The sequence below is a fragment of the Platichthys flesus genome, chromosome 7, assembly GCF_949316205.1.
Source record: "Platichthys flesus chromosome 7, fPlaFle2.1, whole genome shotgun sequence".
NCBI classification, from domain to species: Eukaryota; Metazoa; Chordata; class Actinopteri; order Pleuronectiformes; family Pleuronectidae; genus Platichthys; species Platichthys flesus.
In genome coordinates, this window is record NC_084951.1 from 1071051 (window position 1) to 1097211 (window position 26161).

The window sequence follows — 26161 nt, forward strand, 5'->3', positions numbered from 1 at the left end:
GCAAGTCACGTAATTAGTAAATAGGGTCCACCTGTCTGCATTTTAATCTCAGTATAAATACACCTGTTCTGTGACGGACTCAGAGTTTGTTGGAGATCATTACTGAACAAACAGCATCATGAAGACCAAGGAGCTCACCAATCAGGTCAGGGATAATGTTGTGGAGAAATATGAAGCAGGGTTAGGTTATAAAAAAATATCCAGAGCTTTGAACATCTCTCTGAGCACCATAAAATCCATCATAAGAAAATGGAAAGAATATGGCACAACCGCAAACCTACCAAGAGGAGGCCGTCCACCAAAACTGAAGAGTCGGACAAGGAGAAAATGAATCAGAGAAGCAACCAGGAGGCCCATGGTTACTCTGGAGGAGTTGCAGAGATCCACAGCTGAGGTGGGAGAATCTGTCCACAGGACAACTATTAGTCGTCTACTCCACAAATCTGGCCTTTATGGAAGAGTGGCAAGAAGAAAGCCATTGTTGAAAGGGATCCATAAAAAATCCTGTTTGGAGTTTGCCAGAAGCCATGTGGGAGACACAGCAAACACGTGGAAGAAGGTGCTCTGGTCAGATGAGACCAAAATTGAACTTTTTGGCCTCAATGCAAAACGCTATGTGTGGCGAAAACCCAACACTGCCCATCACCCTGAGCACACCATCCCCAACAGTGAAACATGGTGGTGGTAGCATCATGCTGTGGGGATGCTTCTCTTCAGCAGGTACAGGGAAACTGGTCAGAATAGAGGGAAAGATGGATGGAGCCAAATACAGGGATATCCTTGAAGAAAATCTGATGCAGTCTGCAAAAGACTTGAGACTGGGGCGGAGGTTCATCTTCCAGCAGGACAATGACCCTAAACATACAGCCAGAGCTACAAAGGAATGGTTTGGATTAAAGAATGTTAATGTCTTAAAATGGCCCAGTCAAAGCCCAGACCTCAATCCAATAGAGAATCTATGGCAAGACTTGAAGATTGCGGTTCACAGACGGTCTCCATCAAATCTGACTGAGCTTCATCTTTTTTGCCAAGAAGAATGGACAAACCTTTCCATCTGTAGATGTGCAAAGCTGGTAGAGACATACCCAAAAGGCTTGCAGCTGTAATGGCAGCGAAAGGGGGTTCTACCAAGTATTGACACAGGGGGGTGAATACTTATGCACCCAACAGATGTCAACTTTTTTGTTCTCATTATTGTTTGTGTCACAATAAAATTTATTTTGCACCTCCAAAGTACTATGCATGTTTTGTTGATCAAACGGGAAAAAGTTTATTTAAGTCTATTTGAATTCCAGTTAGTAACATTACATAATTGGAAAAAGTCCAAGGGGGGTGAATACTTATGCAAGGCACTGTAAGTGTCCTTGGGCAAGACACTGAACTCTAAATGCCATGCTGTCCATGATTTGAATGATGTGTTATCGAAAAGGGCTGCATGTAGAACAATGTGTGGAGATGGCTGAATGTGACTTGTACTGTGTTTTGAGTCGTCATGAAGACAAGTTAAATAATATAGACTGACCATAGAATGTTAAGAAAAGAAGCTAAAACTAGGGCTACGTTGTAGCACTGACGTGCCTGAACACACGCATTTTGAAGCCTGTTGCGGTTAGTGGAGAGAGCGATCAATGAGCAAGCGCACGTCTCCGCATTGCATGCGTTTTGTGCACTGCGCCAAGGATAAACACTTCACTTCCTGCATCTGTCATGCACCGCTGGACCATGCTCACTAATCAGGCATTACGGTCCACCCCATCAAGTTAGACCCCATAGTGAAAACTTTATCTAAATCAAATTTAGTTTTAAAACGAGGCTTACCTCCTTTTGCCATTCTCTGGTGCTATCACTTAGCCTGACGTTGTCAGACTCACAATTCTTAGTCAGAATGTGAGCCTGAGACCGCTCCATTGGGCTGTGATTATGGGGCGTGTTTCAACTGACCAGGAAATAAAATTCCTCTTCGCTCAATTGGATAGACCTACAACCAATCAGAGCAACGTAGTATGTGACGTATGTTAAGCAACACATTGTGAGTTGTTTACTAATGCCGGGTTCACACCGGACGCTGAAGCGATGCCGAAGCGATGCCGAAGCGCCAAGCCTTAAATAACAGCGCCAAGCCTTAAATAACAGCTGGCTCACATCCACTCCCATGTTAAAACTTTGTGCGGGTCACACCGGAGGCTGAAGCACCACGCTGCGCCAAGGCTGCCTCGCGCCGTGCAGCAATTGTTTCGGCGTTGAGTCTATTTTTTGTGCTTGACACGAGTGTATCGCACCAGGAAACCCACTGAAAAACGATCTTAAACTATATTGATGACATATTTTATACGATATAAATGATCAAATATGCATACCATACTTTGAAGTCCCCTTCTGTTGTCCTGGAGTTTTAATTTGACCAATGACATTATTAAATGTCCCCCTCTGCCCATCCAATACAGAACACAAGCAGTGATACAGATAAAAAGAGAGAGAGAGGGGGCCACGTATTCTCCACATAGGCTTGAGTGGAGAATACGTAATTTACCCTCGACCCCCGACATTTAACGGAGCAAACAGCGAAGTTCTTCAACATGGATGACATTAAATTAATAATTGAAGTGGAGAAGTACAGTGAGTTGTATGATCCTCGGATCATGTTGTATAAAGACAACACCAAGAAAGACAAATGTTGGGACGCAGTTGCTTAATGTTGGAGCAACAAGTAAGTATATGCTTTTAATCTACTGGATCAACAGGTGATATTATTTGCGCTGCCCGGCAGTTCAGCGTCGCTTCAGTGTCCGGTGTGAACAGCCAAGTGCCGGCGCGATAGGGATGTTCTCTGTTCCTCTTTCAAAATGAATGCGCTGTCGATGTCTTCTAAAACAGACTCAATGGCAGCATATACAAATCTCAGCTCTCCAGCGGCAAGCATGTTTGTTGAAAACGAATTCAACCCAAGGGCAATTTGATGACGTGGTTGATTACGTTACCGTTGATCATCTGTCCATCATCGTATAAAGCCCGCCCTGACAATCTGATTGGCCCGGTCGGGCATAATTTCTCCCCAACGGAGCGACTCCAGACCGAACCTCCCGACCTCAAATGTTGTGGGCGGGGCTAAGTTTGTCTGGCATCCAGGCTAGCTATCGCTATCACTATACTAGACTAATAGATCTGTTCAGGTCAAAAAAAATATTTTCTCTCTTCAGATCGTATAAACCTTTCATCTTTGTATCAAAGACATAAAAATATTCTGACATCACTGAAACTGTTGCAAACTGACAACAATGAATTATTTGTTTAATGAATCATTTGAAGTGTTCTTTTAAAAATACAGCTCAAGCAGCCAAGAGCAGTTCATCAAGGTTTGAAACATGACACTTCCTGTAGCCAGCAGGTGGCGCTGTAATGATTAGTCAATATTGATATGGATCTGATCAGGGCGGGACTGTGAATGTTTGAAAGAGGTTTGAGGCTGAAAGAACAATGCACAAAAGAGTTATATTAAATCCCTCTTTTTTATCGAATCATCAAAATATCACGCCACGCCACATCACACTGTGTGATGAATTCATATTTACCAAGGTAGTTTATATCGCCATCTTGTTGAGATGACATTCACAGAAGTTGAAGTTGATCTAATGAAAGACTAAGGACAAGTTCATCAGACTTTTTTGTTTGTAGTGAAAAGAAAAATGTCCCTCTCGATTTTTGTACAGGTCGGCTGATCTTAGTGCCGGGGCTTCACTTTTGGGGACGCTAGTAAATTATTTTGTCACGCCCATGCATACAACCATATAAATATCTTCAGGAGGGTGCTGTTGTTACACAAATGTATTTTGAGGGAGACTGAAGCATGAACACTGAAGATACGGCAATATCGGCTTTAACGGCAAATTGAACTTTGACGCCATGCCACTATTATGGTGTTTGACGAAAAGTCACAGAAATCTTGTGCCATTATCAATCATCAATCAAATTTAATTTGTATAGCCCATATTCACAAATTACAATTAGTCTCATAGGGCTTTAACAGGGTTTGACATCCTCTGTCCTTAACCCTCAGCAAGAGTAAGGTACAAAAACCCTTTTAACAGGGTAAAAATACGTAGAAACCTCAGAGAGAGCCACATGTGAGGGATCCCTCTCACAGGACGGAAAGAAGTGCAATAGATGTCAAGTATAGGAAAACATCATCAAGATTAAAGTTTTTAGCAGCATTTGATGAGGGTTAACATCCCGAAGGACAACCCCAAATTGACATGCCAAGCAGTCCCGCTGCAATCACAGTCCATGGTCAGCAACCAGTAAGAATTTGAGCATGTCTAGGCCCTGAAAAAGCCCAAAAGGGATATACAAATCCTTCGAAATACAATAGGGCCTCCCACCGTAGGTACACAGGCCCTAATAAGAAGTTTCAGAATATGCGCAGAGTCAGCAATATAACCTGGTCCTAGCCCATACAGAGCCTTGTATAAAAGGATTTCTGAATGAGATGGAATCTCTTGTTTTCTTTGGGAGGCCAGTAAAACGTGCATTACAGTATTCTAGCTGGCTAGAAGTGAAGGCATCAATCAGCTTTTCAGCATATGTATGATTTATAAATGCATACCTTTGCTATGTTTTGGGAAATTTAGGTTTCGGCCATCGTGGGAAACTCAGATCAGAGTAGTAGACTACACCTAGATTGTCACTTCTGATTTAATGCATAGAGTTAGCTGACACATTTTATTTTCCAGTGTTTTTTCATTTTGATTTTTGACCTACTAAAAGGATTTCTGTTTTAGCCTAATTAAGCTTCAAGAAATTATTGCTCATCCTGAAATGCTGAAAGACCTTTTGTGATTGAGCGCAGAACGTCATCATCATTTGGCTCACCAGCAATGTACAGTTGTGTATCATCTGCATAACTATGGAAACAAACATTGTGCGCTCTGATGATGTCACCCAGTTGCCGCATATAGTGAGAATAATAAAGGCCTTTATTATTCTTCTGCTTCTGTTTAAAGGGATGTGTTTATAATGTGAAGGAAATTACTTAAAGGTTCCATATTGTGTAAAATAAATTTTCTGGGCTTTTACTATCTGTAATTACTTGAAGGGTGTCAATAGGTACCCTCAATGTATGAAAACAGTCACTCCGCTCTCTTTTTCAATCATTCCATTCTAAGAAATACGTTATTGAGCCCACTCTTTTAATATTTCAGCGTCCGTATGATGTCTTGTGGAAACCGCACTCTTCTCTCAGCCCCACTGAGCTGAGATTTATCACAAACCTTAAGCATGCTCATCAAGGAGTCTCTTTTCAAACTTAATATATATTTTGGTCTTTGCAATCAATCAATCAATGAATACAGTTTTATTTGTATAGCCCATATTCACAAATCACAATTGATCTCATAGGTCAAGGCGTGACATCCTCTGCCCTTAAAAAACTTTTAATAGGGTAAGAAGAACGTAGAAACCTCAGAGAGAAACATGTGAGGGATCCCTCTCCCAGGACAGACAGAAGTGCAAAATATGCCCTGTGTAATTGAGAACATCATAAAGATAAGGGTATTTGCAGCATAGATTAAAATAAACACTTTGTAGCATAATGGAAGGTCAATGAATTGATGGATTATTGTCAGAAATGGTCGAGTATCTGAGGAGAAATATTTTATATCGAGCAGTCTTCTTGTTATCATAGCCCATGCTTACTATATGATGGTTCGTGTGAAACCGCAAGATACAGAGTGATGATCAGAGATTGGTATTTCACATACTGAAACATTCTTCATGTTTTACCCTCCTGTTGTCACTTAGTTCCCTTGCCATGGGTGTCTTCCAGTACATGCTGGTTTGGCTGACAGGTTTGAAGTAAATTTATAACTTCCGTAACTTCGGGATCATTCTTGATATTAACATGAATATTCAAGTCTTCTTTCAGAATTAGCCTATCACATAAAGTGACACATTGCGATACCAGCTCTGAGAGTTCCTGCAGAAAAAGCGGTGAATACCTCTGTGGTAAACTGTGATAATTAATACTGATAATTTTGCTTTGAGCTCAACAGCTAGATATTCAAATGATTTAAATCCCCCAGGTCAATGTTTCTGCATACAAACTATGTAGAATAGATAACTGCAACCCCTCCTCCTTTTCTGTAATGTCTGATAAAACCCATAGTTTGGAGGACAGGTCTCTATCATTTTTGCTATGCCAGTAGTGCTGTTCAGCCAAGTTTCAAACAGGCTGCTGGCTCCATGTCAGCGGCTCGCTGCCGGTGGACGTGTCGGTGTTTTCTCAGGGGACGTGCCAGTGAGGGGACCATGTCTCTGCCGCTGTAGCCGTTTAGATAGCTCGTTGCTGCTACCCGTAAGACTAACGCTAGCTTGCTGCTAGTTTGTGTTTAAAGTTGCAGCACTTTCTGGAATGGTTGCTTGTGCACTTGTTTACAGCAGTGTTGCAGGAAAATGTGGCACCCCATCCGAGAAAGCATCGGACTGGGAGGTGGGGGGAGAGATCCCATTTCGGGTGGAGGAATAATGCTTTCGGAGGCTAACCCGAGTCGTAGCTTCTGTGTGTGTGTCGCCCCCGGTTGAAGCAGCAGGTATAAATAGAAAACAGCTGTTTGTGGGGAGCTTTGTTAGGAAAAAGCACCGGAACGTGTTCCAGAACCCCCCCCCCCCCCCCCGGTCTCCGGCTGCATTAACCCTAACCCTAACCCGTGCTTGGGCGCTCGCTCAGTGGACAGCCTCTCCTGTGATGCCCGGGCACTCAAAACAGGTCAGTCTCAGGAGGGCTGTTTTAGAAAGGGTGAAAAGGGTGCTGTTTTAAATGACCCTTGTGGTATAGGCGGCCCCTATCAAAGACTTTGGACCCCACAAACCACCAGAATGCAGGGCACAACATGGATACAACGCCAAATTAATTCAAATTCCCTGATATTTGAGCCACCAACGTGTGTGGCTGCGTGCGCTACAAAATTTTGGTCGACCCCGACAAAATCTCACTCCAAGCTTTTTTGAAAAAGTTGACAGCTCTGTAAAAACACTGCATACATCTCCTGCTTAAACAATTGTTACGAAGCTATTAATTAGATTAAATATGGAAAAGCAACATTTAAAATTTACTTTTCAATTTACTTTTCAAGGCAAAATAGCTGCCATACAAGATGCTTGGCAATGAGATTTAGTGTCCTTCAAAACGTATCCATCAATTGAAGTGAATTATCTGAATGCATTTAAGAATGTTATTTAATTCGGAGTTCTGAGGGTTCTTTATTTTAATGTTTTTCTATCAAACACCGTATAACTACAGAAGACATTGGCCCAATTTGCTTTGAATATTGCAGTTACAATACAACACATATAGCTCCTCTTGACTTCCATGGTCAACATGTTCATCAACTCCTCATACAGAACAGAGGGGCATCACATTTGATAACATCCTGGTGATATATATATATATATATATATATATATATATATATATATATATATATATATATCAACTTGATATGGTAACAGGACTATGTTGGGTTCCTTTTTACACTCTTGAGGAATTCACTGTCTATATCACTATTGAAGCCACGATCCTATCTGCGGTAGATTGAATCTTTCTTGGTCTCCAAAGGACTGCTCTTTAATGGCCACCGTGACTTCGGTTTTCTCCAATCAACCAGTCAATCCCGATGAATGTCAGACTCATGGTCATGAATATGAAACCCAGCGCTGTGAAACATGAAGCCTAAAAAACCCAAAGAGAATATGTTAATATTAATAACACTTTATTTGTAAAGCACTTACCTCACCTGCGGAGAGAAAAAACGTCCTGATTAGACCAGGAACATCACTTTTGAACTCTGTCGGCCTTGTTGTTATGATGAAAATCATATATCATAACCTTCAGTTATACCTTGGCGTAATCAGGTGTTTCAGCCTCTTATTTGGAAAAGCTGACCGTGAGGATAAGTTTAGGATAAAGGTAAATCTTACTGGCTACTGGCTTGTATGGCAGTGTTATAAAAAAGCAATGTGGCCAAATCAGTAGATCAGACGTCATTACCTCTATGCGTTTTTTACAGAATCACTCTTCTCTCTGATAGATTTGGGACTCATTCACCAATATGTTCTAAAGTTTTTCTTTAAAATTTGTTCTCAAGAAAGTTCCTAAGAAAACCAAAATTGTTCTTATATTAATTAATCAGATAAGGTGCGTTCGAGACTTGATCTGTCGGCAGCTACAGTGAAGTATAAAATAAGACAGCCGTTTATATATACATACATATACTTTCTTATGAAAATAAGATAGAGAGAATGGGAGGTGACATGCAGCAGAGGGCCACAAGCCGGATTCGAACCGAGGCCACTACAGAGGCGCAGAGGTGATTTAAGTTTCAATAAAAAAATAAATATAAAGGATAACCTACAACCTACAAGAGCATTACTTAACTTAGTCTTCCTTCTTTCTTTTTAACCTTTGTGTCGTGTTCGTTTCTCCCCCCTTACTTTGGTGCTCCCGGTCAAATTTGACCGGCCTGTTTTAACTGCCCTTACATTAACACAAAAACCATTGATCGTCACCAAATTGTATTTAACTCTCTTTTAACCTGTAAACAATGTCTCAGACTACTGGTTACATGAATAACTGCAGTGAATAATCACAGAAATTGAAAGTTGTATTCCAAAATTAACATTTATTGTAGAAAAATCAAAACAGAGACCAAATTCACAGAACATCAGAACATCAACATGAACACATTGTGTGTGTGTGTGCGTGTGTGTGTGTGTGTGTGTGTGTGTTCAGACACAGGAGTGGCATTTTGCAATCAGGTCACAGTGTGTCTTGCAAACGTAGGCATCACATTTGAAACATGTAAGACATCCTAATGATTTTTTCCCCTCTTGTTCTGCCTCCTCTCTCCTGGGGGGATGAATACCAGAGCAAGTTGCCATCCTTGGACTGGAATGTCACCTCAGGTGTGTCTTCCACAGGGGCCTCTTCCCCAGGTGCCTCTTCCTCAGGGGCCTCTTCCTCGCCATATGTTGACTGTTCGGTCTCATGATGGTCTGGATCAAAATCAGGATCGTTGTCTTCTATTTCTGAAACATCCTCCTCTATTTCTGGTTCAACTCCAATCCCGTCTTCATCAGTTTGAAAAAAAAGGTCAAGAGCCTCTCTGACAGAAAAACGTCTGATCGTCTGACTCATTGTGTTCAGAGTAAAATAAGAGCAATGCACAAGCAAGCTATATATAGGGGATCTGTGAGAAGATATCATACGTTTTGTATCGAAAGTGTGGTTCACGTGGGGGGATGGACACATTACCCCGGGAAAGAGCCAGGTTCCCATAACAAACACCTAATTGGTAACTTTGAAGTGTTACACGTTTAGTCTGGAAGGTGTTGTTCACGTAGGGGGACAGGCACATAAGCACGGGAAAGAGAGGACACATGGTCAGTCTGAAAGGGGTTCACGTGGGGTGGAGTGTGTGTGTGTGTGCGTGCGTGCGTGTATGTGCGTGCGTGCGTGTGTGTGTGTGTGTGTGTGTGTGCGTGTAGGTGTGTTTGTGTGTGTGTGTGTGTGTGTGTGTGCGTGTAGGTATGTTTGTGTGTGCGTGTGGTGGTGGTGGTGGATTTGTGGTTGTGTACTATCTGATGAATGAACACAATCTAGGGTCACCCATTCATTTCCTATGGCGGTCATTTTTGACCGGGAACACCACAGGTGTTACAAAGTTGACTAAACAACTCAAAATTCAATGAAAGTAGTGATCAGCAATTTTAAATGTTCAAATGCCTAGTGTGGAGGATATCATAAGCCCTTGAGACAATAAAATGTAAAACACAATATTTATGATTGATCGAAATGGAAATCGGTCAGATTTGACCCGAACACGACACAAAGGTTAAATAGTTCTTCATTTATTTTGTTCTTATAGTGTCTGTACACTATGGACACCAAGTCCATCGTGTTTTCTGAGCTCTTTATTCTGTTTTTTTGCTCTTATATGGACCATATCTGGTCAATATTCCCCTCGAGGTGAGAAGTGGAATCTTCGCTGGTGCCCGGTGCCATGCGATGAGGAAACCCTTGACCTGTCTTACCATCCATAGTTATCATAATAATAATAATGATGGCATAAATTTATAAAGCGCCTTTAACTGGACCCATGGAAGCTTTACATATGGGAAATGTAATGACTCTACCTAAGAAGATGGACGAGTTAGCGGTGTTGAGCCTGTATAAGAGGGATTACCGGCAGTGTAGGATTATGTTGTTAACAGAGACATGGCTAACCAGAGCAGCCCCGGATGTATTTTTATTGGGAAATATTTGCAGGAGTGATAGACGCACAGCTTCATACTGTATAGTACTTATAGTATTTATTTGAGTAGGGGAGAGCGGGTTAATGTGAGACATCGGATAATGTGAGACACTCCCTGTATATAGGCAACGGTACACATTTGTGGTCATGTGACCATTATGTTTTCAAGCCCCTCCCATTCCCCCCTTGCCATGAAGGAGAAATTGGTGCTGTGGTAATTGTTTTTTCATAAAAATGTGTTTTTTGCATGTAAAAGTAAATTTTCTTGCTTTGAACTTAATCAACTGTTGTGTCAAAACAAATTGATTCAGGTAGAAAAACTTATATCATACATGTTGATGAACTTCCAACATATAAAACCATGTGATTGATGCTAGCTGAAGCTTAGCCTGAATTGCTAAGAGATGTTGTTTTTTCTAAAACGGTGGCTGTGGGTTAAAGTGAGACAAATGCTGTGGGTTAAAGTGAGACATTAAGCACAAATTAAGTTTATTCTTGAACATAATTAATTGTAATATTACATTAAATATGTTTTATTTAGTGATGCACCGATTTATCGGCCGAACATCGGTAGCGGCCGATATTCGCCTCGTTTACTGATATCAGCTTATCGGTAATAAACCCTATCTTTCACCGATATTTGTGGCCAATGTTCATATTTGTGGTAAATCCGCTGGGCACGTGTCGCGGCTGGGGGAGCAGTCGTGACACGTAGACATGTAGTTAGTTTTTCTAACTACATGTCGGCATGGCGGAGAGCCCACGGATAGCCCTTGGCTGTGATTGGTCCGCTAATGCCAGCATTTCTGGACGACCTCATTTCCGCACCTCAAACTTCCTGTTTCATTCCCTAAATCACAACTACGACTCTATGATTAATGTGAAAAGTGTGTTAAGCCAGCGGTGTTGTCCGGCTGACGGTGGCTGGTTAGAGCACCTATATGGAAGTAAATCTGTGTCATCGGGATTTGAAACAAAAAAGACATTGAATTTCTAGCACTGAATATTTATGCATGGAAATTATGTATTTGAATGTTTTTCAACGTTTAAAATTCAACCGCAAAAAATTCAACCTCAAAAATTCAACCTCAAAAAATTCAACCTCAAAAAATTCAACTGCAACATCCGGGGATCCAAGGAGGAGCAATCGATTCCAGATTCAAGATCGGGAGCGTGCGTCAAGCAACGAGGTGCTTCGGTGAGTGTTTAAACTCTTCTATATGCCATCGGTGTAGTTTGTTTCTGTAAGATGTAGGAATAGACAGCTGACATGTGTACATTCACCGACTTTATTGGACATAAACTAAGTGGAACTTAAACGAGATGACGTTCAGATTTTTTTTTCCGAACGGGCCAGTGACTGGCATGGGTAACGCCAGGATTTCAATTTTGGATGGGCCACTATTTAATAGGAAAAATAATACATATTATATGATCCCTGCCTGACTGTTTATCTGCTGTAGACGAGCTTTAACAGCGCGGTGCGCCGCTCTCTCTCCCGTTAAAAGTGAATTTCGCTCACCCAGCTCTCTCTCTCTCTCTCTCGCTCCACTGTCTCTCTCTCCTGTTACTACATGTGTTAAACCAAATGCACGAAAAGCCAAATCAAATCAGAAATACGTAGACCACTTCTTTTTAACTCGCATACATATTTATTTTCATCAATGCTGCCTACCACACAATCAAATCCGAACATCCCTTCCTCTCTTTGGAAAAGACGGTCGCTCGGTGTCGACGTCGGGACACAATATTGCTCTGATGTTGCATGTCGAAGGTGAGTTAGCTTCAGCGTTGTCAGAGCTGTCAAAGCGTCTTGGTGTAACGTGTCTCCCACATACCTGGGACACCGTTCTCCACCGGCGGCGTGAGGGCGGAGGACGGGCACGGCTGGGCTGGGGAACTTTATTTTGAAAGGTTTCCCGGCCCTGTCAGCTGTTTTAAGATATAATATATTTAATTTTTTTGGCTCGGCGCAGTTTTTGGCGCCCCCCTCTGAGTGGCTCCCTAGGCAACCGCCTATGTCGCCTGTAGGAAAAACTGGCCCTGTCCTTACTGTTTCGGCTGTAGCTTCAGGGTTGTCAGAGCTGTCAAAGCGTCTTGGTGTGACGGGTCTTAAAACAGCTAAGGGTTACAGCTGACAGTGGAGCGAGAGAGAGAGAGAGAGAGAGAGAGCTGGGTGAGCGACATTCACTTTTAATGGGATAGAGAGCGGCGCACCGCGCTGTTAAAGCTCGTCTACAGCAGATAAACACAAACAAGTCAGGCAGGGATCATATAATAAGTATTATTTTTCCTATTAAATAGTGGCCCATCCAAAATTGAAATCCTGGCGTTACCCATGCCAGTCACTGGCCCGTTCGGAAAAAAAAAATCCGAACGTCATCTCGTTTAAGTTCCACTTAGTCTATGTCCAATAAAGTCCGTGAATGTACACATGTCAGCTGTCTATTACTACATCTTACAGAAACAAACTACACCGATTGCATATAGAAGAGTTTAAACACTCACCGAAGCACCTCGTTGCTTGACGCACGCTCCCGATCTTGAATCTGGAATCGATTGCTCCTCCTTGGATCCCCTGATGTTGCATTTAAATTTTTTGAGGTTGAATTTTTGAGGTTGAATTTTTTGCGGTTGAAGTTTTTGAGCTTGAATTTTTTGAGGTTGAATTTTTTGCGGTTGAATTTTAAACGTTGAAAAACATTCAAATACATAATTTCCATGCATAAATATTCAGTGCTAGAAATTCAATGTCTTTTTTGTTTCAAATCCCGATGACACAGATTTACTTCCATAACTTACGGCATGTGTGTACAGTCACATACGGTTATAACGAATTTTCATAATGGGGCTAGCGGGCTGTAGATGGCTGGTTGTGTGGCCCAGTAAAAATTGTGTGCTTCTCAGCGCAAAATGAGAGAGTGGTATGACTGCCGTACTAAGCGCCAGGAGTCCAGTCCAGGAGACAAGGTTATTGTACATATGCCTATTGTGGGTTCTCTATTCCAGGCTAAGTACAACCCTTACTACAGGCGTGTAGGTGAATCTGACTTTCCCCTGACATTTTCTCTTGAGATCAGTTGACGAATGAGGCCCATTGTTTCAAATTTGTGTCTCACCCCTTTAAATCCAACAAAGATTTGTACCCACCTGTATCTTTGGTCTGGAGTTCATAGGCTCAAGGTCAGAGGGGATGATGCGGATGTAGAACAGTCCAGGAAGGATAAAGATCAGACTGGGAGCAGTGGTGGCTCCTGAACACCCAGAGAAGTCACAATTAATCATTGCATTTTGAAATAAAATTTATCTCAGAGAAAGTTGTCACTTGGTGATACTGTAAATCTGTCTGTTTCTATCTTCAGGTTGATTTATTGGACTTCTTTGTATTGCTGCAGTATGCCTCTTTTACAAAGTTCCTTTTTACCTTTCTTGTAAGTCTAAAATCTCACCAATTATGCCAAAGATATATCGAATATTGGGAACAAAGATGACCAGCAGGTTGACAGAAAACAGCAGACACACTGCAATGGCAATATGACGAAGCCAGTGGAAGGGCTTCCCTGGAAACAGTATCTCCAGGAGGGCATGGCGGATCTGACAGAAACACAGACATAAGGGTACATTTACAACTCAGGCAAATCATAATCATCATATACAATGATGAGCTCAATAAAATCTGTAACTGAATCACTCTGTGAAACTGGTCCTGGCAACTGAGCTATAAGTCAATTTATTTTGTCTCAATTGGCCTCCCTCATTAATGTCTTAACTTTTTTACTTGAATTAGTTCTGAAGAAAGTTCTGGAGAAGACTGCGTCAGACTAACAGGTATTACTTCTTTTTATTCTATGTTTTCAATTGGCAAATTTCAGAGAGTGATGTCGTTTTCCTGTATGTTTTATTTCCACACAGGTTTCACTTATTTTGTATAATCCTGCCCCCTACTTTTAGATTTCATTTTTGTTAATGTTTGTAAAATGGAATGTCTGTATTAAGCCAAGATATGTTCTCACGGGAAACAAGACCACAGGTACAGTCAGCGTGACTGCCACCAGGACAGCCAATCGAACAGACAGGATCAGAGAGTCCAGGGGGTCCACCTTACTGTAGGTATGGAGGAGCTCTGCTTCAGTGTTCGCTGCATGCACGCCCGAGTGCACACACACACACACACACACACACACACACACACACATACAGGCACATAATCTATGACTTTTATCTGTCACTTAACAGAGCTATGCTTTGCAACTACATAAAGAAATGTTGCTCTCACCATAGAAGGTCAGATAGCCAAATATGGCAGTTAAGAAGTACATGATGAACATTCCCAGGATGGAAACATGGCCAATGTTCTGCATTCTTCTTTTGGTTGGGCTTTAAATGAACAAGATGACAGGTACTTTAGCAACACAGTTCATAATAAAGAAACAAAATAAAGAAGTTATAATTAAAACAAACCTTTTGGAACCTTCTTGCCAAATATTTCCAAATGTAATACTACACAAAACTTATCAAGCAAAAAATAATATGCTCATCAGTGTCATATGCAAGGCTCTGTTAACCCTCCAAAATTAATGTCATTACTATTTAGTTTTTAAAACAAAATTTATATTGGAGCATATGATAAGGACTTAAGCTGGTTAAATAAATGAACTTATTGAAAGTGAAAAATAATATCGATAAATATATTATGTGTTTGTTTTTATTTGTATTATTTTATTTGGAGAGGACAGAGAAAGAGTAAGCTGTGAAGGGGAGCAGACAGAGAGTGGGGTCGGCCTCGAATCCGGTTAAAACTAGTTGAAAAAGCAACTCTGGTCCAAGTTTTTAACCCTAGCCCTGTCCCAATTCCTATGAGATGAGATATGTAGTGCCCTTCGCTGGAAGTGTCCCCTGCCGTTATCAACCAACTTTTTAATAATTTAACCTGACAATTGTGAACAGACAGTACAGATTGGTATATTGATCTATACACAGCTAGTCAGCATGTTTACTTCAGTTATTTCAATGTTTCATGGTTATTTTTGCAAGATTTCATACTTACATTTATGAGCATTATACCCGCAGTGGTCACCAGGTTGATTTCGCTTCATCTGTTTGTAAAGCATTAGGGAATATTCGTGTACCCCTTTGTTTTAATGGGGGTCCTGAATACACAACGATTGAAGGGGTGATTGAAGGGGCTGGATGGCCACTAACCCTACATCACATGAAGAAATGGAACACACTACAATGAAGGGGACACGCACAAAGGGGATAGGGCAAAGTGGTAAGGCTAAGGGATGAATTACGAGACAAATGCCAAATGCCGCAAAGCTGGTCTAATGCTTTTTTAGTCTTGGTGACCACTCACAGCTCACTCTGCACTAGAGCTCTGACCATTCAAAGAGACTCCATTCTCTCTATGATTAGTTTGTATACCATCAATGATATCGACATTGTGTTGCTTTAAAGAAACAAACTGATAAAAGTCTAAACTGGCAAACCCTTACATTCAATAAATGCTCTTAAATAGTATTTGTATTAGATTAGACTCTAATCATTATTATAGAGAAACCCAACAGCACATCATGAGTAAGCGAATTAGTGTTTAACATAATCAAGTGACTCAGAGCAACTTTTCAAGTCAGTTTTGAACTACAAGCTCAATTTTGCAAACTAACTTTACACGTTCTAGATGTATACTAGTTATAAATAGTGACATTGGAGAACATTTTATGTTTTCAGTAACCGTCAAAAATATATCTATATATTTATATATATATGATAGTGCATCTTACTTGCTCAGTTCAGTGTAGATTGGAAGAACTTCAGGGTGACATACAAAAGCAAATGCCAGGATGGGGATGGTTTATGTGAAAATCACATAACAGTAACTTGCATTTCGGTAATATTCAAGAAAGTGCATGAGCTCTGAACACAGTCACCTATTTACCCAGTGAAATGATGCACCCACAAATAGTTTCTGACCACAAACATATTCAAAGCACACCTAAAGGCCAATGTATGCTACTCCGAGTCCGTTGCGGACTGACGGACGGACGGAGCGGACGGACCCTTTTGATTTATAATTCTACGAGCCTTTTTGTTCTGTTGTCAGTTAGCATGGTGGTTAGCCCGCTAGCCACGTTATGAAAGTTCGTTATAACAGTATGTTGGGCAAGAGTCCCTACAAACTAACCATGTGGTAGGATCCACACACAATGGGTCGTAAAAGCGTGGCCTTTGAGCCAAGATTAAGCCAGCTAAAGTCTCCCTCTAAGATCCAGCATGGAGATTGTAGCTTCTGGTGTTAACTTAATCCCTGGGGTCTCCCCAGAAACCCCTGCTCTGCTCCTGGCCCCTCCCACTCTCCTTTGACCTCTGACACTCAATTGGCTAAAAGCCAGCATCATCCCATGACCAGCACCTCAAGGAGGCAGAACCTCTCAGGTAGAATAAAACCACTGAGACATCAATGCTCGCTGCCATTTTTACCCTGCTCTGAAGACATCATGAGGCCCCTTCGGGGCCTCCCAGCTGTTTTAGTTGCTAAAGGGGGTAACCTTAACTTTTAGTTTATCAGCCATTTTTACCCTGCTCTGAAGACATCATGAGGCCCCTTCGGGGCCTCCCAGCTGTTTTAGTTGCTAAAGGGGTTAACCTTAACTTCTAGTTTATCAGCCATTTTTACCCTGCTCTGAAGACATCATGAGGCCCCTTCGGGGCCTCCCAGCTGTTTTAGTTGCTAAAGGGGGTAACCTTAATTATTTTCTTTCATTTCTTTCATTGTCTTTTATCTCAGTCGACGTTTTTATTTTCAAAAGGACTTTTGCTGTTTTAACTTGAAAAGACCAAACAGGAAATTGCACGCGGAACAATCTCAGACTGTTTCACTTTCCCCACGGACTTTACTTTCTTTTCCCAACAATCTACAAACGGCTTCCACAGCCGTCCCCTGCAGAAGCGCGAGATTCATTCCGCTGAGGAGCACGACCTCCACATCCCTGACGAAGGACGATGTTCATCCCGTTGAGGAGCAAGACGAATCTACTCCTATTCGGCCCAGCCGACGCCGCTGCGACAGAGGAACCAGCGCAGCAGAACTTGAGCGGCCACGATTATTCACTGGACTTCCGAAATATCCGCGCGACACGCGCATGCAACACCGTGAAGGTCACAGTAAGAGGCTTTATTGTCTGGGCAGATGTTAATCTAATACGTAGCGTATTGTTTAATACTTGAATGTATTTGTTTTGTATGAGACCGCAGAGTCTCTAGTGTTTTAGCGGCGATTCGCCACTTCCGGTTTCCGGTTACGGCCTTGTGCCATAGTTTTTAAGCGCCGTGAGCAGCGTCTCCAGCTCATTGTGACCGTTTGAACAACTTTAAAGATACTTTACCGGTCAAACCTCAGCACACAACGCCACTTGGGTGCTGAGTGGTAAAGTAAATGTAACTTGTCTCTGACGGTGCTTTTAAGAGCTTTGCTCTCTCCTTGTATTCTCTCTCTCTCTCTCTCTCTCTCCTTCTAAACCGACCTATACACACATCCGATCTGTATTTAGAATACAGTTCAGGTAACATAGTTAAATCTATATTCAGAGAGGCTGGACACATCTGGAAGCCATGCGGCCGAACGCCAAAGTAGAGACAAAGAATTCCCTTTGTCTGAAAATCCCTTTGTGTAATTCAGGTGACGACCACCAGTGTGAGCTCCGGCCACATGGTGTCATTAACATAGACTCCATTTTGAAGAACGCAAGTTAAACCACCATTTTGAGTCTATTATTGCCACGCCTCCTCTCTCACTCTCCTCCCATTCTGGCTCTAAATTCATAACGGCTCCGCCATCTTGTTTTGTAGTCAATTCGCCATTTTGAGAGTTTTTAGGCCTTGGTTCCACGAATCATGATCGGCCGCCAGCTTAGATGTGACGTGACTTCGTCATCGCCACGCCCCCCTTCTTTTTCTCTCTCTCTCTCTCTCTCTCTCGCTCTCTCACACACACACACACAGACACAGAGACACATTGATAGACACAGACAGATACACACACACAGATACACATAGATGAATACATGTGTTTTCTAAATTGTGATAAGCGGCTGCTGTTGTTATCTTTGAAATATGGGAGTTTGTTAAAATGATGAATCATTAATTAACACTAACTGTATTTCACATGCACACACATAGACACACACACACAGAGAGACACTTTGACACAGACACACACGCATACCATGACAGACATACATAGGTAGACCGCCGGTTTTACATGTACTTTCTGAATTGTGATAAGTGCTGCTGCTGTGTTTATCTTTGAAATATCGGAGTTTGTTAAAATGATGAAACATTAAATAACACTAACTTTATTTCCCCTTTTTAATAAATGCTTTTGTAATTAAAGTATCTGTAGTCTGTGATTATTTGTGCATATGTATGTGATTGCAGCTGGATTATGATTGCCTGTGCTCGAACTTAGAAGCCTTCACTGTTAATTAAATAATTATTAATATTAAATATTGAGATTATTGATTTGACATTTATCATTATGAGACTGATATTTAAAGATTGAATTGTTGGTCCCTGTAACCAGGGTGGTGCCCCGCGACAATAAGCAATGATTACAGATTTGTATTATTCTTAATTGATAATTTTATTGTTTTCATTAATTATTTTAACTATTATTAATGGATAACCGTATCATTTCTAATTAAATGTGTTACTGTTCTTAATTAATAGCTTTATCATTTTTGATTATTTTTAATAAATAATTGTTAATTTAATAATCATATTTCATGATTATTAATAATAAGCCAACGTCAATTCTACTCCTACTATTGCACAACAAGTATGTGACCGTACACACGTGCCGTAAGTGCTCTAACCAGCCACCGTCAGCCGGACAACGCCGCTGGCTTAACACACTTGTCACAATAATTATAGAGTCGTAGTTGTGATTTTGGTTTATTGTGATGTAGGGAATGGAACAGGAAGTTTCCATTCCGAAATGCTGGCGTTAGCGGACCAATCACAGCCAAGGGCTATCCGTGGGCTCTCCGCCATTTCGACGTGTAGTTAGAAAAAGGAGAGCTGCACGAAAAGCTCTCCGAGGAGCCGCGGAGAGGCATGGAGAGGGCGTTCCACGTTGGAGAAGGCGGTCCTATCTGTCCGTGTCCGTCAAAACGGAGAAGCATACATTGGCCTTAAGTCCTCTTAACAGAAGTCTCCTGTGATGCACTGAGCGTATTGTATCACATTAGGACACTGCAGAGTTGAGACCAGGAGGCAGAGTTGCAGTCTCACACTTCTCTTAACTTGATATAGGAATCGCCCCCCAATCAACCGAAACTATGTCTGCCCCCTGACCACCTAAATTATTAAATAAAAAGTAAGCAGGAGAGGTGCAACACAGCACATAAACCCTAATACAAATAAATACAAGCACTAAGTCAGAACCACAAAATAAAACAATAAAATGTGGACTGGAAAGGTCACTCAGATCCAAATCTCTAATTGTAAATGATCTGATATCAATTTGATATATTCTGTTTAACTGAAATCTGGCTGCAACAAGTTGAATATGTGAGTTTGAATGAGGTCACGCACCTCAACATTAACCCTCATATTCCTCGAAGCAAAGGCCTTGTACATCCAAGCGTAACATCACAAAAAACATTCTTTCTAGTTATTATATATTGTACACCTGACCCACCTGTGAAATAGATCACTTCACCCCCAAAACACAGGCTCTCTTGTGGTTCCTAGAAGAAGACTAGAATGGGAGGTAGAGGCTTCAGTTACCCGACTTCTCTCCAGTGGAACCAGCTCCCTCTCAGGGTTCAGGAGACAGACACTACCTCAACATTTAAGTTTAGACTTAAAACTTTCCTTTTTGATAAAGCTAATAGTAAGGGCTGGATCGATTAATCATGAACCATCCCTTAGTTATGCTGCTATAGGCCTTGACTTATGGGGTTCCTCCCATCATGCATTAAGCACTTGTCTCTGTCACTCTCTGTCTTTCTACCTCTGTCCCCCATGTTTTTATCATGTTACTTCTATTTTTCACTAACTTTCTGTTTCTCCTGTCCGATAGTATGTGCTTTTACCACCTTCAAATACAATAGATAATAGACATGTTTTTTGTTAGTGCTTAAAATTCAAGGAATTAGTGTCTGACCTCATGGTTGATGGTGAAGAATTTGGCGGTGCATGTGTCGTCTGGGAGAACACTTCCAGAGGACAGGAGATGTTGAATCTCTTGTAGATGACCTGATGGAATGGGAAAAGACAGTTTGAGGAAGTAAAAAAAGTGCAACCTTTACTGTCTTTGGTAACCATATAAACTACCTCTGGGTACTTATTGGAAACTTCACAAAACATATACTTTTTGTCTTGTATCTTATCTCTTAACTATTCTCTACCTTGTCTTTCTATCTATGGAACTGATAGATTGAATGCTGCTGCCTTGCCAAAAAAATCACACAGAAAAGGATTCAACCTGGAGATACATATAAAATGTCAAACAGACAACACTAGTTTTTTATTTTATTTTCAATGTATATAATTTTATCTTTTAATTTTGTTGCACATAACTCAACCATTAATTGAACCCTTGCCCTCCTTGTCTCCACTCGTGGCACCTGCCGCTTTCCCCACCTGGTCTCAATCAACAAATCAACAACTCTTCAAGAACCACAGTTTTCTCCCAACTGATAGCCAGATTGTTCAGTCACCTCAGTGGTATACTGTATCGGCCCCTCCATGTGAACCTAGTTTTTTCCTGTGCCTCAAGAGTTAAATTATCTGACTTATCTCAAGCTCGTCTTCAGCCAGCCTGTTACCTGCCCGCCCTGGCTCTCTTTAAACCGTCAATGCCAGCATCATCCAGCTCAGTCAATCGGGTTCAGGGAAAGGACGCAGCTAATCAAACATCAAGCCAACATCACCTGAAAAGCTATTCTCTCTCCACGTAAGGTAAATGCCCTAGATGGTAGATTGTTGGTCCTATTCTGTCAGGCAATCGCAGTGAGAAAATCAAATTACTTGTCATTCCCTCACCTCATGCCCCTATAGTGCTTGGTCAGCCCTGGCTTAAAGGGGACATATTATGAAAATTCCATTTTGGAGTGCTTCTACACATTAGTTTGGGTATCTGGCATGTCTACCGTCCCAAAAACTCTGGAAAAAAATCCCTCCCGCGATTTGTTGTGGTTCCTCTATTTCAGAAACTATGTGCTAAAGTGCGTCCAATGGAATTTCCCCCGAAATAGACGTCACAGTCAAAAAATGCCCATTTAGTACATTCCCCCATAGCTCTATGCACTCCCCCACTACCACTCGACCCACCCCTAGATGGACCCTCCCACTTTATAGAAGCTCGGTCCACCGGTGTCCGCCATTTCATTCTTGCAGGCCTTGGAAACACTTGGATTAGCTAACTAGCAGCATGAATCGGTGGTCGGCTGCAAACATGTCTTCATGTGACTCCAGCTTCAGAAGACACAAGATTGAGATGGATTGAGTTCATATATGATGGCAACGTTCCTGCCACCACTTTGAATCTGACTGTTTTATCAACCTGGGCCAATATAACGGTGGATTCTCTAAAAGGTTGTTATTGAAAGAGGGGTCGGTGCCATCTTTCCATGGCAATACTGAAGAAGAGGGAAATGTAATTTTTTTTTTTTAATAACTCTGGTATTTGCTGTCGGCTGTAGCGAACTTCCAGCCCAGTGCTGCCGTGGGAAAAAAATCAGCGGCACGGTACTAACGGGAGGACACGCGAGCGGGGGGGGGAGAGAGAGCGTGGAGAGAGCGTGGAGAGTAGTGATGGCGAGATGAAGCTTCATGAAGCTTTGAAGCTTTCCATCCAATTGGTTCGCTTATGGGCCGAAGCTTCATGGTGCTTCTGCTTTTGGTGTTCAGGCAAGCACATCTGTTCACGGTGCTAGGCTACATCACGTAGCATGCCAAACGGACCCACCACATATGCGCACACATGGAACGCAGCTTTCTATGAAAACACTGCGACCTCACTACAAAATACAGATTTGTTTACCCTCAGTTACTTCGTCATGTCATTGATTGTGTCTCCGTGTTAAAGTTGTAACAGCATCTCATTTGTTGTGACTCCATGGATATTGTGTCTGTTTTATCATAGGCACACAGAAAACTGTGCTGCACTGATGTCGGTGTTGGGACCTCAGCTGTAAGAGACCTTGCTTGGAGGAGGGAGAGGACAAGATGTGACGTGAGTGACTCAATATTTAATCTAAACATTTCAATGATCACAGATTACCATCCTACACTTTTTTAGCTGTTGCAGCCTTTTGGTGAAATCTTTGTCGTTCTAATAGAATGGAATGTTCCAACCCTGTTCATAAGACACCCACATATTGTCCATGAAAACTGCCTCCTGGAGCTGTTTGAGGTGTGTCCTGTGTGTCGGCTGGGGACAGATGTAATATATAAGAAGGGCGAGTGCACAGCAAAGCCGGTGAAAGCAGATGCAATCTTCCATGATTCTTACAGGCTCTATTTAAAAGCCAAACAATGTACAAACATTATGTGAAACATAAATAACATATCAATTAACTGCTGTCTTTAAATGGTCTTCACCATTTAAAAACCATTTATTTATCGTCTTCACGATAAATAGAAAAATATAATTATAAAAAGAAAATAATAAATACAAAAAAGTGCAAAATGTCCAACTTTTCCCCTCACTTTGTATTACAGATTACATGGATAACCTGTTGGACCTCATCTTTCACAAGGTTTTCAGGACCCGGCCCCATATGTGAATGAGGTGCTGAAGATCTCAAAACCTGAGGATCTCTCTGCCTAGTATGAGAAACCTGACAAGCAGGAAGTTATAGCCAGCTATGTGTCGAGTCTGAACCCTGTATAACTTCCCTTAGCATCAGGGAACACTCTGCGTATCTGGAGCACCGAGCAGGAGGGCAGGACCACCCTGATTCTCCGGCCCAGATAACCTCAACACCAGCTAAACAAGCTTCTGTACGTCAAATACCTGTAACGGCTTAGCAAAGTTCACATTGTATTTAGAGAATAAAAGGTGACACACAACTATAAAGTGTTCCTTTGTTTACAGTATAGCTACTGATGGCACAAATTGTATTTTTGTAATGAATGTATTTATTATACTTGGTATTTTTTGTATTTATTACCTCTGTCCCAGCCAGTACATTTAATAACTATTTTTAAAAAGCTCTGTGGCATTCTTTCTAGCAATCTTTCTGACAATAAAAGTTTATAGAAACAGTTGTGTGCTTTTAATGTTTGATATGTAACATGTCAACAATTGACACGTGTAAGATGAGCAGTTAGCAAAGTAATACAGAGGGAAGAGTAATTTATGTATTTTATTCCTCAGTCATAATTTTATTGCAGAAATGACTATCTCATGCATAAAAAAAAAAACGTACTGCTATTCCTTTTAGACATAAAGGCCCATAATCTGCCCTATAGATGTTGAATGCATTCTGTAGTGAGAACACGTTCAAACAGGCTAATTAATGGAGGTAAAAATGTCCTACACCTCCATGAGAGGGGGAGGGGTGAGAAGGGGGAGGGATGAGAGGGGTGAAAGGGGGTGGGGTAAGATGGGGGCGGGGTGAGAGGGGGGCGGGGCCCTCAAAACGGGTCGATCTGAGGAGGGCTGTTTTAGACAGACTAAAAAGGTGCTGTTTTAAATTATCCTTGTGGTAAAAATTTTACAGACATTTCATTAAGACCCCAAGGAACCATATCAACTGTGGTGAAATGGGCATAATATGTCCCCTTTAAAATACATAACCCCCACATTGACTGGTCCACCTGTACTGTGGTTAGCTGGGGTACTTTCTGTCATTCTCACTGCCTGCAGTCCGCTCTAGCTCAGTGTCTCAGTACCCCCACCTGTACCTCCAGACCTCACTCTCATTCCCCCAGAGTACCATGACTGAGATTTGTTATGGTTCCTCTATGTCAGAAACGATACGCTAGAGTGCGTCGAATGGGATTACGACCGAAATAAATGTCGTAGTCACACCATGCCCATGTAGGGAGTCTCGCTACATGGCCTTGGACGAGCAAGCTAATGCTAGCCGGGCTCCACCGGCCCAGTTAGCTCGCGAGCTAACGCTAGCCGGGGAGCCAGGTTTGCGAGCCCTAGCTCCCTAGGGGCTCCCCCCGGCTAGGTAGAAACTGCATTTAACACAAACAAGTGCACCTGTGTTAATGCATCCTGAGCCTAAACTGCAGTTTGTGGTTGAGGTGAATGCCTCAGTTACTGGCTTGGTGGCCTTCCTGTCCCAGGACTCCCCTCGGAGATCAAAAGCTGCACCAATGTGCTTTTTTTCCCCGTCTTCTCTCACCAGCAGAAGAAATTATGATGTGGTTAATTGAGAACTCCTGGTGGTGGTGTTGGCTCCGGAAGAGTGGCAGCACTGGCTGGAGGGGGGCTGAACAGCCTTCCATCATGTGGACTGACCACATAAACCTCTCCTACCTGCACTCTGCCAAGCGGCTGAACTTCACATACCTTTTTTTTATCATCATCATATCAGGCCATTATGTGAAATGCCAGGAGTGAGAGAAAAATGTGTGTGTTGGTGCTCCCAGACAGCGCACACACACCCACACACAGAGACCCCGGAGCTCAGCCCCCACTCACTCGATCAGAGCTACACACGCAGTGAGATCAGAGCTCGTTCACATGAAGCCGGTCAGTGACTTTGTAGAAGAAGAGTGGAAACAGTGAAACACAGAGTTTCTCTGGTCTCAGCTGCTCAGTGATCAGAGCAGAAGCTGCAGTTGGTTTGTACCAAGCTGGAGTTTCTGTGTCCTCCTCCACTCTGAACTGCTCTCACTAGAACTAATAAACACTCATCACTTATTATCAGGACCTCATCAGTACACAAGGTAACTTAATGTTTATTTGATCTGCTCCAGAGTTAATGAGACTTCACTCAGTGTTAAAATGAGTGGAGCGACACGCAGACATGATTCGACACCATCGATTAGCGAGAAACGGAGTAATGTGAGTGAATTAAGGTTAAAGACCAGTCGAGCTGCTGCATTCTGTCTGAAAGCCTGGACCAGAACCTGCGCCGCCTTCTGAGTGAGAAGGAGAGTTATTCACCTGATGTTGTGCAGCATGTATCTACAGGAACAGGTTGTTGCACAAACAAATCCCTTTTTGTGTTTGCTTCTCGGGTCTAAAACAAACAAAGACCGTAACACTTTTGTCCTACAACAATCATGTTTTAATAATAACAAGGACATTATGGAAGAACAATGAATATAACCATACACTCTCTACATCATACACATATGTGATCTCATAACTAACCTTTTGGAAGTAATCTTTAGTTTGTATTGCCACTGGTCTTCCTGAACATCTCCAAAACATCTCCAAGTGGCCAAATTATACCGAATGCTTTAACTGACTCCGGAAACTTTTGAGAACATTCTGAAGCATTTGGATGAACATAAACCTCTACCCAGCATTCAAACTTTGATCATAATTTTTCTCACATTAATAAATATGATTGGTTGCTGGAGGGATCCCCTCACATTTTGAAGATACAGATGAATCTGATACGAAAATAATAAACGTTGTTTTTTCAAAACAAGGATTTCCCACAAATACACACACACACACACACACGTGTATAGTAGAGGTATCAGTAGGATATTGACTTCTGCCAAAATACTGCCATATCTACTTCGAAAATCTCGTGAATTTACAATATATATATTGTTATTTTGTTGATTTGCTATGTTGCATGCAATATGGGTTTGTCCTTGGAGAGGGATCCCTCACATGTGGCTCTGTCTGAGAGCAGAGGATGTGGCACCTTGCA

At 41.9% G+C, this 26161-nt stretch overlaps 1 protein-coding gene across 3 annotated transcripts in view; it reads right to left on the reverse strand.

The window, feature by feature from the left end:
• Positions 1–5328: 5328 nt before the first annotated feature.
• LOC133956375 (sodium-coupled neutral amino acid transporter 3-like) overlaps positions 5329–26161 on the reverse strand; it is a 37941-nt gene continuing 17108 nt past the window's right edge. For 2 of the 3 annotated variants that reach the window (XM_062391353.1, XM_062391354.1), the window contains 6 exons: positions 20470–20561; positions 14578–14678; positions 14315–14439; positions 13751–13895; positions 13452–13555; positions 5329–7720 (listed from right to left, as the gene is read on the reverse strand). In XM_062391353.1, the coding sequence (XP_062247337.1) occupies positions 7616–7720; positions 13452–13555; positions 13751–13895; positions 14315–14439; positions 14578–14678; positions 20470–20561 (672 nt within the window). In that variant the 3' untranslated portion in view covers positions 5329–7615. Of the gene's footprint in view, positions 7721–13451; positions 13556–13750; positions 13896–14314; positions 14440–14577; positions 14679–20001; positions 20062–20469; positions 20562–26161 lie in introns of all 3 variants that reach the window. The other variant, XM_062391355.1, reaches the window with a different exon arrangement.